General features: G+C 42.0%; 1 protein-coding gene across 1 annotated transcript in view; it reads left to right on the forward strand.

Moving 5' to 3' along the window:
* The first annotated feature begins 1,350 nt into the window (after window positions 1-1,350).
* GPR149 (G protein-coupled receptor 149) overlaps window positions 1,351-15,913 on the forward strand; it is a 28,343-nt gene continuing 13,780 nt past the window's right edge. Inside the window, exons 1-3 of the mRNA XM_040613344.1 lie at window positions 1,351-2,319; window positions 3,350-3,542; window positions 5,503-5,966. Coding sequence (XP_040469278.1) covers window positions 1,351-2,319; window positions 3,350-3,542; window positions 5,503-5,966 — 1,626 coding nt within the window. The remainder of the gene's footprint in view (window positions 2,320-3,349; window positions 3,543-5,502; window positions 5,967-15,913) is intronic.

The following is a 15,913-nucleotide window of genomic DNA, read 5'->3' on the forward strand; positions in this document are numbered from 1 at the left end:
AAGGACCAGGTTGTTAACACAGATTCCTAAATGAGTGGATTTTTAATGTTACCCAGACTAGCAAGTAATCGCAGCAGCCTTACAATATCACCCTTAATCAGAAAATACTTGTCCTACATCCCCATCGTGTATTTGAAGTCAGAGTGGTGCCAAAAAAGAAGAGGAAGGCAGAGTCCCTCAAGAAGATTGCATTGAATCTGCATCTGTCCTCTTAACATCTGAGTATTGGAAATTTTGTTAGTTTCTCAGTTTCACCAGTTTCACTTTCTCAAGAGAAAACATCCATAAGGTGTCAAAATGCACTTGGCTGTGATTCTATCCATGTATTCAACTAAAGCAGACAGTCTCAGCATTTGACGCGGGTCACATTTGAGTCACGCAGGGAATGGAAGTTTTATAAACCCCAGACTGACTTGAGATGCCGCATAGGCAGGCAACACCTGGCAAACGTGCATGGCACTTACCTGCCATTAATGAAAGGTTGTCACTAAGTTACTAAAGAGTTAGCCTCCGTGTGCAGTGTATGCACGTACACACTCACACTTGCAGTGGGAGCAGGAATACAAGAAGGCAGGCAGAGCAGACACATCCATTCTGTTTCAGCTTCATAAAAGGTGCCTGTGGCTTTTCCCCTTGCTAAGCTTGGAGTACAGAAGTGCGAAAAAATAAAAGCAGCACTCTAGCTCATGATGCACAGCCCCGGAGCAGCCGTGGGCTTTATGGGAATGACATTTACAGCTGACATCAGATCTGAGTATTTGCATTGGATTTCAGTGTCAGCATCGGAGGTGTGGCTTAACAGGGACACTGCTTCAGTCTTCTGATCCAGCTAAGAGGCAGCTCAGCTCTGTCTGAGAAGATACTCCCTTCCTCTCTGCTATCCTGCTTGCATCTGACTCCTCCCTCCTGCAGCTCAGAACAGTGCAGGGTGAATCCAGCAGCCTCTCCTTTCTACTATGTTTCTTCCTGGGCTACTAGAGCTTGGATATACCTGATATTCTGCCTTCCTTTCAACTGAACTTGTGAGTAAGGCACATTGCCTGATATCTGTCAAAAGTGAATGGCATGTTATTACCTGAAGAACCTAAATTAACCATCTTCCAGTACTGAAAGGATTTTGAAGAACTGCATTCTTTTCAGCACCTTTGATACTTGTTGTTGCCTGATTTTTGTAGGGCATGACTTTTTCTGGTTATCAAGGGTGCTTTCACCTGAATATTTCTTCATCAGATGCCGCAAAAGAGAGTCTAGGAAGACAAAGAAACTTGTGATGTGGAACTAACTTCTGGTTTCAGCTAGTGAAAACTTGCAGAGTCAGTGAGAAGGTAAAGAAAAAATTTGCCAAGGACAATGTCAGCAACGCCTAGTAATTTGTCACTTAATGGGACAAGCTTCTTCGTGGAAAATCGTAGCGTTATGGATAAGCCTAGTGAGCAGAGAACTTTGAATGTCTTTCTGTTCTGCTTGACTTTTATCATGGCATTCACAGCACTTCTGGGCAGCGTTTATTCACTAGTTTCCCTGCTGAAAATGCAAAACAAAACAACGGTTTCAATGATTGTGACCTCTTTGTCAGTAGATGATTTGATCAGTGTTGTGCCAGTGATTATTTTCATGCTCACCCAGTGGTCAAGTGATGTCTTCCTCCAGCCTCTGTGCACCACCTCAGCGCTTGTGTATTTATTCCAGGGCATTTCTAGCAACCTGAAAGGTTGTCTTCTAGTTTCTTACAACTTCTACACCATCAACAAAACTGAGACAATATGCTGCAGCACTTCCAAGCAACAAGTGAGTGTGGTATGGGCCATTCTTACTATTTGGGTCATCAGTTTGCTGATCTGCATTTTGCCTCTCTGTGGTTGGGGCGCGTACATCCCCACCTCCTGGGGTTGCTTCACTGACTGTGCCAGTTCCTACATCTTGTTTTTATTTACTGTCTACTCACTGTGCTTCTGCCTTCTCACAGTGCTGTCTGTTCCTCTAACTTACCAGCTGTTGTGCTCAGATGAGCAACAGCTATTACATACTGATTACCAGGAAATCTCTCGAGGCTACATCACCCCTGGGACACCTGCAGGCTGCAGTACTACTACCCCATCTGTGTCACCGGTGGACCCTGTGGATAAAACCCTGAAGCATTTCCAAAATGCAGGTCCCAGTTCGGAGGCAGTTTTGGGGAAAGGTGTGGCTGAAAGCAGTGCACTCGAGCCCCGTTGCATGAACAGCATACAGAGCAGGAGCTTCGCAGTGGGCTTTGCCCAGAAACGATTCTCACTGATTGTTGCATTGACAAAAGTCATTCTCTGGCTTCCAATGATGGTAAATTATCAGATTGCTTTACTTTCTAATGCTTACTTACATTTAAATGGGATGTGACTTGGTGTGCCGTGTATTGAAACAGGTGAACAGTAGGTATTGCAATTGTTCCTTATAGTATAGTTCGTGCCAGCAAAAGTCTTTTTAAGCAGGTCTGTGTCACTACATGAATTTAACTGGCTTTCAGCAGGTTTGGCAGAGCCTGATTCATCAGTATGTTACTCTGTCATCACATCATTTTTATCACCTGAATACAGGGATGGCTGAAGTCCACCCTTTTATACTGGCAAGCATTTGTTCAGTATTATGGGGTCTGTGAATTGTACTAAGCTAGCTCTTCTGCCCCTTCTCACAGCTGTGAGTCACGTCCTTTGCCAGACTGGTTAAAAAAAAAAAAAAAAAAAAAGAGTTTGTTAGAAAAATGAGGTTTGCTTGCATCTTTGTAATCTCTATAGCATTGGTTGGGGCAGGAGGCGTGGTGGGGAGGGGATGTTGTCCATGTCCATGCACTGGTATATTTGAGAACAGGTATAGTTGTGTCTAATTAGAAAGGAGTGTTGAGTACACAGAACATGGGTCGGGGACAGTTACCCTGTCGCCCCTTCCCAGGATACGTATAGACTCAGCACCTGAGATTCTCTCAAAGGAAGGAGAGCATTACAGAGCATCCGCAGCGCAGCCTGGTGTGGTGCTAAGCTCTCGCTTCTGTTCCCCACCAGGAGCTGGGGTTCCTCAATACCATGCAGGAGAGACTGAACTAGCAGCCTCCTCTGAGTTGCTTGTTTTAGTAGTGCTCAAGCATCTATATTTACCTTAAGCAAGGATTTTTCCGAGAAATACAGAACGAGGAGAGCCTCTGTCAGTGTGTTTTCTCCACTCTGTTAGAAACAAAACTGTTAGGCTCGACAAATATTAATGACAACCTGTGTCCTTTAGTTGTGTCATATTCATAGTGAGATGTTCTGCTTATTCCTGGAAGTATCTCTTTTATGTACCTGAAGAGTTTTAAATTTCAAAATGCTTTGCCTTTCAGATACAAATGGTTGTCCAGCACATCACCGGCTTTCAAAGCCTTCCATTTGAATCCCTTAGCTTCCTGCTGACTTTGCTGGCTGCCACAGCCACCCCAGTATTTGTCCTGTCAGAACACTGGATCCACCTGCCCTGTGGCTGTATCATTAATTGCAGGAGGAACTCATATGCAGTGTCTTCAGAAGAACTCAAAAGTAAGTATGGAAAGGTGATGCAGCTGGAATATATCTTGCAATAAAGAAGGTAGAAAGTCAGTGTCAGTAACAGTACTTTGTACTCCTTAAAATAATTTTCCTGAATGGCATAAGCATTATTCAGAACAATATGTGAGACTCATAACATTAATGTGAGACAGCTGGATGGAAATCATGGATGCTGAGGCACAGAAGCTTGGCTGATTTTCCCAGGTCACTGTCAGATCTTTTAGCAGAGCCCAATGGACTCTGAATCCTAGTTTTCTCTCCTCTCCTACTCCGGAAAAGATGTATTTACCAAAATCTGAGTTCTACTAACCATGTACATGGAACATGCTAAACCTGTTCCATGTTGTGGGGGGGAAAAAGCATGCTAATTGGAAGCATATTATAAGAAGGAGAGAAGCTATTGTTTGTACAGGTGTCACAAGGACACCAAAAAGCACATAGAGAAGAACGTGATTGCTGGGAGGGGCCTGTATCTCACTGTGTTCATTCTGCTTGTTGAAAGCTGAGGGACTCCTATGCAGTTTTTGCCTAAAAATATTTCCCTGCATGTTTATAAAGTTTACCTTAGTGTAACAGAGGATGCCAGGTCTTCACTGGCAACCTTGGGATTTTCTAAAACCCTGGTTTTCTGAGGGCCTCCATGTAAAGCCAGCTGGATGAATAGAGCAGTTCAGATGGAAGGGACCTAAAAGGCTCCTCTGGTCCAGTGGTGGAAGTTAAGAGCTAAATTACGATCCAGATTCTGAGGATCTGAGTGTTGTTTCACATTCTGTGGAGTGACAGTCCTCTAACGTCATCGGGTGAATTCTTGTCGTTCACTGCATGTTTAGGAAGAAAGCAAGCTCCTGAATCCTAGAGAAAAGCCATTCTCCTTCATGGCTTTCCCTTGCTTTGAACACATTCTTCAAGTGCAAATGGCTTGTGCTGTGGCTGATGCTGTTGTAACCACTTTCCTGGAGAGGATGACTGCAGTTCATCAAGAGGCAGTTTGTTTCAGATGTATTTAATGACGCTATTTAGCGAGATAAATGTACAACAGATAGAAAGGTAGCAATTGTAAAATTATTTAAAATAAATCAGTGACTTTTAGATATGCATACTAAAGACTATGCTCAAGTTTTAACTCAGTGACTGCTAAGGTCAGAATTTCACCCATAGTAAGCACACAAACTGTTGAGCAGAAATATAGGTTGTGTAAATGTGTCCTCATACCTTTTATTTTATAATTTAGCATGAAAATTTTGGTGGGAAGGTGATTTCATTAGTTAAATAAAAAACACTTCTTTAATTTCTAGATAATGTGAGGTGAAGAGGAGGATGAAGAATCTCAGGTGGTTTGTGTCAGGAGGAATAATGAAGGGGTATAAATAACAAATGAGAATATTTAATTGCTCAGTTACTGTGTCAGATTAGTTGAAGCAATGAGTTTAGAACAGAGAATGCACAAAAATTTCACTGTGTAAATACTTCAAATATTTATTTTTTTATTGTAGAATTCTGTTGTTCTTGCTTAACTGTTGATATTGAAGGTTAGTTACAGATCTCCAGAAATGTTTTATCATTTTGTACGATTTTTTACTTTTAGGAATATAGCTGAAACAGGCTGTGAAAAAGTGTTAAAACATTTAAGTATTTTCTTCTTTTGTGTATGGCATAAAACATCATATATTGTGTGGTTTTGAAAATGGCAGATGGCCTACCAGTTTCTGGGAATGCATTAGCTTTGGAATGCATAATTACTGAATTTATTAAGAAGGCAGTGTAATAACATACTGAGAGGTCTTTTGTCTCAACAATTTATTCTTTTTACGGATAGAAAATTGTCTGTTTCTAGCAGTAGTTAAATAATTTATTCCAAGTTTTAGAATGTCGTTTTCATTGTGTATGCAATCTCATTTTTATTCTTTGTTTTAACTCTTTTTAATACAACATTTCTTTCCTTTCTGCTTAGCGAAACGTAGGGGCTTCGAATTCAACCTGTCATTCCAGCAAGGTTATGGAATCTACAAAATATCCCAGGAACACCACCACCACCACGATGGGGATGGTCAGTCGATGTCCTATCACAGCCTGGTGAGCTACGACTGCGATAGCTCCACAGAACCTGGCAGAGGCAGCGATGCCCGCCCCCGGGCCGGGCGGGCGGCGTTCAGCACCACGGCCCCGGCGGACAGCTCCCGGGGCGGTGGGGGCGGTGGCGGGGGCGCGGCCGGGACGGAGCCCGGCGTGGGGGGCAGCACCGACCGCCTCTTCCCGGAAAAACCGGCGCTCTTGGAAAGAGAGGAGGTCAGAAATTTTGATCAGTCGACTTTTTCTGAAGGACCAGAGAGGAGGTTGTCTCATGAGGAAAGCCATAAACCTGAACTCACAGATTGGGAATGGTGCAGGAGTAAATCGGAGAGGACCCCTCGGCAGGTAAAATACAAACTTGCCCTTATTTTTTTCTGATACTAAGATTTACCTTACAAAACAATAATTTTTACTTAAATTGAAATTACTATTAGTCCTATTGTTAGTGTAGTTATTTTTAGTAAGAATCATACTTAGTATTCTGTATTTTAGTAACCACACACCTATTTGCAGATTCTCATCCTGCAATAATTTCTTACTTGCCTTCTTAATCATGGGGTTGTAATTATTATTACTATTTTGTGTGCACCTTCATGATTTGTATGTGGTAAGAATTCAGTATGAATTCTGTTAATTCATCATAACAAATAGGGATTTTCTCTCAAAAGACTACATTTTCAAGAGTATTTCCAAGCATCTGGTGACTTTCTGTGTCATGCTTACTTTTTGGGTAGAGGAAAAAAGAGAACTACAAAATCAAACCTAAATGGTAAGTCCACAGAGAAATGCACATTTCAGTCTGGGCACAAAGATTCCTTTTAGATTCAGACAAAAATATTTCCAATACTATATTGTTCTTCCCTTTCGTTTGGATTGTGGACAGTTATTGGAAGAAGAAATGCTAATAAATAGATTAGTTTTCAGGAGCTCTTAGGAGAAAGTGAAGTCGGAGTCTTAGTACATCAGCACTTCGGGCGAAAGACCTGTTAAATCTGTCCATAACCTCAGCTTGTGTATTCCTTTGCACAGAGGTTCTGATTCTGCTCTCTCACATTTGCTGTGTGCTGTATTGAATCCCACAGAGCTTTTCAGATTTTGGGAGAAGGGGACTGTCAAAACGATCTAAAATTAATAGAGTGCTGCAATCTTGCTATGTACCTCTTTCACCTAAAGGGGTGCCCTGTTGAATGAGCCACCGTTGCCATAAAAGTTGGGGTTTGCTTTCAGTTATCAGATTGCAGGACTAAGGTCTGTGCCACTTCAAAAACTTTACTTTTAATTTCTATAATCAGTGTTTGTTTAAGGGGCAAAGTGTCACAACTGTTGCAGGTTGAATGCTCTTAATGAAAGAAGGGAAAGAGTGTTAGCCATTCCTTGTCAACTGTCTGTTAAGCAGGCAATGAATGTGAGGATTTTCTATCTCCTACAAATTCATGATTGTGAACCAAAGATTGAACATTGGCTGTTAATTAAACTGAGTGTTGGAAGGTGCAGTGTGGAATTCAGCTGGCATTTACCATGACAATCAGTGGGAGTGGGTAAGAGTTTGTGTGAAGTCCATGGAACAGGCACTGCAGAAAGCTTTAGGTTGGAGAGGGTCTCTGAAAGTCACCTAATCCAACCTCCTGCTCCAAGCAGGGCTGATGTCAAAGCTAGATCAACTTGCTCTCTACCTTTGGCACATACATAGGTAAGATGTATAAGCTGTATTTTATATCTAAATAAGGGAATCCCTCTCCCTCTGATAAACAGAAGTTTATCATGTGAGTCAAAGTAGGAATTTGTTTGATATTTCAAATTTAACTGATTATCCCTTTCATGAAAAAGCAAATGTTCACTCTGTTGCAGTGTGCAGTGATGAACTGCTGTGTTTGTGGGCAAAAGTAAATGGTGTCTCAAACTGGTTTTAATCTACTAGTTCGTGCTAACCTCCTGTGTGCCATGTAGCACTTGCTTAATAAAGTCAGTATATCACTAGGTTCATCCTTAACTGTGGCTCTCCTTGCAGTAGTTTCCAGGTGGTGTTTAAAAAAAGTAAAAAAATCCCTTTTCCCATCTCTTGTGGCTGCTGTTTCAAATTGCTAGACCTGTGACTTCCATTACAGCAGGTGTGAGCACCTCTCTGTGAAGCAGCTGTAACAACTGCATGTGGACGGCTTTGTTTGCCCTGGGACTTTATATGTCACATTTGGACATACTTCACTACTTTCATTACAAGGAATCCCAATTCATCCTTTTCTGACATTTCCCAAGTTATAACCCAATGTGCAGTTGCCAGGCATTAAGGCTTCTGTGGTCTAGAAGTTCAAGGCTTCTGAGTAACAGATTGCACTGTTTCTGACATTCAGCATGAGTTCCCAGAGCTTCACAGCGCTGACATTTGCTTTGCTGCTGAAAAAGGGCAGAATATGAAACTCCAGCAAGCATTGTAAAATTAACTTTAATGCATTTCTCAGATGTGTGCTGGATGAAAGATCAATTTGGGGCAAACATTAAATAAGTTGAAACCCATCCCTTTTACTTATCCTGTCTGGAAGTCTCTAAGTGTCTGAGAAAAGTCACTGTATCCTCATTACTGTCCATTTTTCACCATTGTTAAAAAAGGAGCCTTTCCCTAGCATTTATTGGCCATGTATGTATGCTTAATTTGTCAATTAAGCTAGCCAACTGGGGAGAAGGTACCAAAGCTTACAAGGAAATGGGTGATTATCCAAATACAGTAAAAGTTCCTCGTTGTTACTACTTTCAGACTATACATGCTTGATCACAGAAGTAGATATATATGTTCTTACGAGAGTACTTCCAGCTTTCTTTTCAATAAGCAGAACTTGTAATAACTTACAGTAGGGGGAAGAATAGCAATTGCACGTGGATTTTCAGCTTAGCTGTTAGGCAGTGTGGCAAATATGTCCTTACATGCTGAATTTCCACATAGCAAAGGGCATAGATGCTCGGCATGGGAGCTTGAGAAAAACATAATATCAGTCCTTCTGCATGTACTTGTTGCAAAACAGACAGTGAATTGTCTTATAAAAAATTAGAATGCATTTTTCTCACGTTAAAATTATTTTATAATTTCTGTTGTACTACCTGATTTGAAAGCTTTTGAATTTAAGAGCACCCATGATAGCCCTGGGAGCAGCCAGGTTGGAGTGCTCTATTTCTCTGATGCTGTTATAGGGGCTCCCCCTCCTGTTGTGCCTATGTGCTCCTTTGTGTTCATGGAGAGAATCTTTTACTCATATAGCCCAATAATTTGCATTTCTGCAGCAAAATGGAGAGCAATGCAGTAATCAAATATAGAAAGTACCATGCTAATGGAAGTTACAGTTGATAGAACTATGGCCAACTTCAGCCAGGTATTAAAGAAATCATTGTGAGAGTTGCTGCTGCTGAATGGGTGATACAGTGTGCATTGCTGTAGCTGACAGGTGTCCCATTTTGAATAAAACCTGCTTTGCCAAGTGCAATAAACCAGAACATTTTGGACAGGGCCAGAAAGGTATAATAGTCTCACCCTGATCTCCAAACAGCAGATAGCCAGGCATGCAGATTTTTCACAGGGGACAAGTATTTCTTACCAGCAGGACAAGTAAACCCTTTATAGTATAATCCTACTGCTTCCATCAGTGCATCAGCACTGATTTTGCCATGAAGGTGAAGCACAACGTAACTGTCTCAGTCTTCACCTGGTGCTGGCCACGGCATCTTCCTGTACAGCACAGGTCAGCAGAAATGAGCTGGGTGTCACCAGATTTCTCAGGGCCTTTTGTTCTGCTTTTTTATTAATCCTTCTCGTAGCCACTCTGCAGATTGAACAGGAGAGGACAGAGAAAAGGGTGACAAGATGTAGCATGCAAATAAAAACATGCTTGAACAAGATTTGTTTTGTCACAGAGTAATTGCCCAAAGTTTCTCTGAGAAAGCTCAGGAGGAAAAGCAGTGACATTCTGGAGAACACTGCAGTCTGAGCATGCGGTGGTACAGAAGCAAACCAGTGCACGTCCTGCTCAGGGTACCTGTGGCACCAGGTTTATGCTTTACAAGGTCACCTACTACTTCAGCCCTTCAAGTGGCACAAGTTACCTGGGACAGAACCTGGCTTGAGGAAGCTGTTGGCACAAGTGGCAGTGACAGGAGTCAGAGCTGGCTGTGCAGAATGGTCTGCTCACCATTTTGGTAGCGGGATGGGTATGAGAGAAAAGGAAAGGCAAAGAGGGTTTCTCCCATAAAAAAGAGTGCACCCATGGTCATGTTCTGTTTGAGGGAAGGACCTGTCTGAATGGACAGGCCTGTCACTCTATATTATTTTTAAAAGCCATGAAATCATTAAAAGGTAAACTGTTAACTTGAAATAAATTCTGCTTTCTCTGTAGACCCCATTATTAAGTGTTGCTTATGTAAGGAAATGTAACTAGGATGTATACTTCTCCTGCAAATCACCTTAAGGCCATATCAGATTCCAGAGTTCATACCAGTAAGAGAGGTTTTTACTGGCACCAATTTATAAAATTGGCATTGATTAAAGAAATTTGCTGCATGTGTATGCATGCATGTTGATTTATATTAAGCTGGTTAATTAGTTGTGCTGGTTTTGTAGGCAACTGCAATGATCTGGAGGGTGAAATACATTAATCTGATGACACTGAAATGCTGATGCTACTCCGGAGATGCAGTGCAGCTGCATTCCATGTGGAGCGCTTGCTTGGCCCATTGCTTCTGAGAGGTAGCAGGGATTGCACCAGCCCTCCATTGCCTTGCAAGTTGTTCTTACCAGTGAACTGGTGATGAGATCTTGCAGCTATTGGTTTTCTGCTTCTGTTTGCTCAGAACTGGGGAAAAGCGGAGAAAAGCGGGACAGGAAAGAGAGAATTCAGTCATATGCATGAATGTAGCTTGGAGTGAAAGGGCTTTATTCCTGCTCTGACATAAACCACTCTCCAAAGCCACTGAAGTAGTGCTGGTCAAATGCAATACAATTCAAGAAAAATCCATCTTTTATTAGCCTTCTTTTTTGAGGACTGTCTAATTTACTATATACCAATAAATATTTATTTATTTATTTAGCATTCACTAATTTATTCCAGTTCCTCACCCTGTCTTGTGCTGTTGTCTAGTTCTAGTGACTGTTCAGTGGCTGCTGTTCAGGCTTTTAACAGCCTACAAATAACTTACCGCAAAAGCACAATACGAACCATTCTGTTTTTAATTCCCAGAAATATCCATGTGTGCTGACTGTTTTCCCTTCTACTTACCAACAAAACCCCAGATTATTTTGCCATACTCTATTATAAACTCTGTCTGTACTGGCAATACTTCAAAATTCTCTGCAGTTTTTTGCAGGCTGCCATCAAAAAGAATTGACCTAATCTCATGGAAATGGGATGGTCCCTTGCCTAATTGTAGACATTCTGGCTCTCACTGAGAGCTGATCCTAGTTCCAGTCTTAAAAAATTGGGTTACATTAGGAGTTGATACTGTGGGCTGAATTCCACAGGCAGTTCCTCTACCCCTGTGGCTTTATGTTGCTGACAATCTACTGGTTTCTTCTGAAACCCAAATGCATGTTATACAAACACTGTGAGGCACTAAAAACTGGAGGTCTAGGCCTGTGGAACTGCAGTGTCTCTAATATGTTTCATCTGCCCGGGAGGAAGATGATGTGTGAAGCTGCAGACACTCTGCAGTGCCCAGTTCTCCTCAGCTCATTAGGCTGCTGGCTGTCATGCTGGGAGGGTCCAGGGAAAGGAACCCCAGGCTGAACTGGAGATGGGAATCTGCTTGCTCTGCCAGTACTGGATCCTCTTGAGGTTATAGAGGGAAGGTGGATTTTAGCTCTGTCCTGGACATAATCTAGATAAATTCTGCTGAGCTTCCCACACGTCAGGCTGGGGCAAAATACATGTACAGCCCAGTGGTACTACAAGCTGCTGCTGACTGCAACCTCCAGTTAGTCCAGCAAAAAAAGCAGCTGATACAGTTCTGACTGACAGCGCATCCTTTGCCTGCCACTTGCCTGATTAAAGGCAGGTTTGCCTTTGCTTTCTGGAAGGAGCCTAACACCAATGCCACTATAAAGCCAGTAGAGATGCAGTGTTTGCTTGTTGCTTTTTTTGTTGTATGGGCTGGCAGTCCATTGCGCGGAGTAGGAAGAAATGTCTGATCAGATGAGGCTGAGCCTGGGGCAGACTTCAGGAGTTTCCCTGCCAGGACTTCAGTGCTGGAGCTGAGAGGAAGCCAGAGCTGGGATGGGGATGGGGTGGGGGCAGTGGGGACTGGTATAGCCTTTCTGTGCTGTGGGAGAGAGGACATGTACAAGAGGAGGTGCTAGGAAGGAGTGGGAGGATACAGCTGCTCTCTTGGGTTACTACAGTAAACCCATCCTTGGAACTCCCTTTATAAATGCTTTTATGTGTGCTATATCACAGTCCTAAAGGAATGCAACAATTTTCTTGGCTTGTGTTTGGCTTTTCTTCTAGTCTTCTTTTCTTTTCATAGCCAGAACCTGATACATTGCCCCACTGTAGCAGTACTGCAAGCAGCAGTACATTCCTTTCAGCAGAACAAAACCTGGTGGCAGTTGAAGGGGGACATCACAATGTGGCTTCCTGTGACGGAGAAGCAAGTGGAAGGAGCAACATGGCATAATAAGCATAAAGCACATTAATGAGGACATACAGTTCTTTAATACTGGTTTACATGTTATAGAACTTTGGATAGACGTGCCTTCCTGCATGTCAGTATACGAAGAGGTAATTCCAACTCTCTTCCCAAGCTCCTTCCTACCATGTCTTGTCCAGTTTTTCCTTTCTTTCTTCAGCACTTTCCAGTAAATTTACTCAGCCCTTTCACCTGAAAGCTGTGGTTTTGCCTCCGTTTCATCACAGGGAAAATAAACGCAAAAATAAAGCTTCCATAAATCTTGCCTTGCTGCAAAGCTAGCATATGGCAGTGGCTGTGCTGATGAAAAGAAGGCAGAGGTGGGAATACTGGGTGCAGTGCTGTGTACTAAATCACAGTGTTTACAGGCAAAAGTATCCTCTTGGGTTGCATCCTAAGGGTAGGGACACAGCTGTGTTTTTCCCATTAACACTAATGGAAGTCAAGAGGCTGAACCACAGGCTGTGCTCTGGAAATGTGCCCCTTTATGTTTCTGTCCTACAAAGCCGTCTTGCACATTTCCTCCTGGTTCTGCTTCTGTAGCAGGAGGTATTCAGAGGTGTTAAATGGCTATAGTCATCATGCTGATGGTCATATGTACTACTCTGTCAGTTAGAAAGAAAGGATGCATTTCCTATTTTGCTACCCTCAAACTTACAGTATATACTGGGCCGTTTGGCCCAGTGTGCTTACCGCTTCTTAATAGTAAAAAAGAAACCCAACCACCTCTGAGGCAAAGGACTTGCTGAAATCTTACTGAATTTTGTGTGATGATTTCCATCTCATTTGAAGGTGGTTTGCACTGCTTGGTAAGGGTAAGGATCTAGTGAAAGGCCTTGCATCTCTGATGCAGAACTAAGAAAGGAACTAGGACTGCTGGTCTCCTCTCAGTGTTAGGCCAGGTACAGTTGGAAATCATGTCTGGTGTTCTGGTATGACCAAACCACGCAGCTGCACTGTGATTAAGAATTAAAATGTGAAAATTGTGTGCTTAGTAAAACCTGGTCAACACCTTGACAAAAGAGAACTAGTTTCAGCTGAATGGAAATTGGCCAGCATTGAGGACTCTGTGGTTTGAAATTTAAGCCCTGCCAATAACACTTGCAACTGGATCCTTGTGAATGTGACTTTGGTTTTGCTAATTTTAAAGTTACCAGACTCGCATAGTGAGATAAAGGCATAAGGATTTCATAGTTAAACACACAACCCTGCAGTTACTGTAGAGGTGGTCCTCATTGATGGCCTCTACACACACCGTATGAAGGGTGAGAGTTGCAGGCTGACCTGCTGTCTGCATGTCAGCAAGCAGAGGTGTGATATTGGACTAGTGTTAAAAAGTACAGCTCTTGCCAATAAACCAACCTCTTAGCTCAGGTAATAAACTGGGGTTGGCTTTGGAAGTTGGAAGATCAGAAGCAGATGTGGGTTGGTTAGCTTTACCAACTCAGACTTTATCAAAATGGGGGAAAAAATCCAAGCACTTTTTACTAAAGATTGTAAATAGTGAGGTTAGTCAACAGTGGGTCTGATCCAAAGCACCTCATATCCAAATATCCCAGCTTCTAGTCAGGTAAATATTCCATTCTGTTTAGTGGGGCTTTGTCACAGTTGGCATAAAGCTTTCACTTGAAAAACTGCTGGTACATTTTGTGTCTGATGCCAGCAACCATTCCAGTACCTCAGGGGAAGGTAAGTCTTGGCAGGACTGAGTATTTTTCTGTGCTGTCTGCTGAGAGGAGGTGCTGTTCCGCAAACGGAGTTCAGAGTTCATTACCTGCTGTGTGAAGAGCCAGTCTCACACACAGAACCGAGAAACCGTTTATTGCATGTCTGCACAGAGGTGGGTGCTAGGTGGCAAAGCCACAAAGCTAGCCCACCACTCACACAGGGTAAAACATTTCATACAGTTTGAATAATTGTTTTCAATTGCATTTAGTCAAACTTAATTCTCATGGGTTCTTAGGAGTGTTACATATCTACTATTAGTTAAATTAATTAACCACATTTGATTTTAATAGGAATATAGAGTTATAAGAAATATTTTAGTGGAATTTGTGTTTGTGTAGCAACTGACAGCTACTATGAAATCCTCCGTACCAAGGCCGAAGGGATTGGTCAGAATCACCTAGTAGGAATGTTTAGAACTTAGATAACAGTTTCATGATTGGATACAGTGTTTATGTGTAGCCTAGAAGAGTGTATTGAGATGTCAGAATGTAGAATTAATGGCAACTGGGGAGAGCTGAATGAAGCAACTTGTAGTTACCTGCCAAGAAACAGTGAATGTAGGTAAAAGGTAATTCTGGCAGGGGGCATCGCGACCACCGACTCATGTACCACCTACCCGAATAATACCCCAGACCCATTTCCAGACCTTTCTAACCTTTACTGCACAGAATCGGATATGGGAGGAGGGTATGTTAATGATTTTCAGGAAATACTATGTTTATGCATGAATACTTAATGAATATGTGTAAGTAAGTCCTATATAAGGTGTATGATTTTGAAACTTGGTGTACGTTGATCGTGAGAGCAATCACTCGCGCACCCGCCTGTTAATAAAGAAGTGTCTGCTTATCTGCATCACATTGATGTTGATAAATTCTTTATTCCACGATTTCAGTAACAGGAGCCTCGTCTCCATTTAAAGGTGCAGCATCATTTTTTCCATCATGTTCTGTGGGGAGGGGGGCTTTGTTAGTAGGGGACTTACGTTGCTCTAGGAGGTATCTTTCAGTATGCTAATTAGGATAGTTCACACATAGTTCAAGTAATTTTCTGTTCGATCTCATTAACCATTTGGTTCTCCTTGAGCTTATCTTGTTATGCCCCAGCTTGACATATTTACCATGCCTGTCTCTTCTTCCAAGGCCATGTTTTGCTAACTATTTGTAACATCCTCTGTTTTTCAAATTCTTTCTTGTTTTTCATTATAGATATTTACATACTTTGTCTAAATTTCGAGTTTGATTTAATACTGAGCCACTCGACTACAGAGGCATAGTGCATGCCAGCTGGCCTGCACTGCTCATTTGCCTGAAGTGAGTCAGGGAAACAAGGGATGAGAAGTCTCTCCCTACATTACTTTTTTTCACCCTCTGAGGAACAAGTGATACTTGCAGAAGGCTGCCCATTTTAATTTGTGTTGTGAAAGCAGTAGTTTTTATTCTGTTATTTTCAGACCTTAAAAAAGCAGTTAGAAAGGTATCACTTGATTTAGCTTTTTGAAGAGCAGGGTGCCAGACTATGCATGTGATGCCTGTGATTTTCTGTTGAAGCAATGTGCTACCTGGAAGGTGGCGCTACCCTGGAGTGACAGTAATGATGCTGTAACTGGTTGTCTCCTCATTGTCTGTTCTGGGAGTAAAGAGTTACTCCATCAAAGTGGTTTCTCTGGAATATAAGTGTCATGAAAGGAGAATGAGACAGCAGGTTTTATTTAATACCTATATAGGGTAGCTATAATTGAGAGGGAGATGAAAAATGGTACTTGTCATTTCTAACTCTTGCTGAGCCACATTTTTGAAAGATGCCTTTAACATCTCATAAAATACCAGTGTATCTCCCTGTCATAAAGAAATTGAGTGTAAATATGTCATGTATTTTTTTACCTATACTTAAATGCCTTCAGG

Source organism: Falco naumanni, chromosome 13, assembly GCF_017639655.2.
Source record: "Falco naumanni isolate bFalNau1 chromosome 13, bFalNau1.pat, whole genome shotgun sequence".
NCBI lineage: Eukaryota > Metazoa > Chordata > Aves > Falconiformes > Falconidae > Falco > Falco naumanni.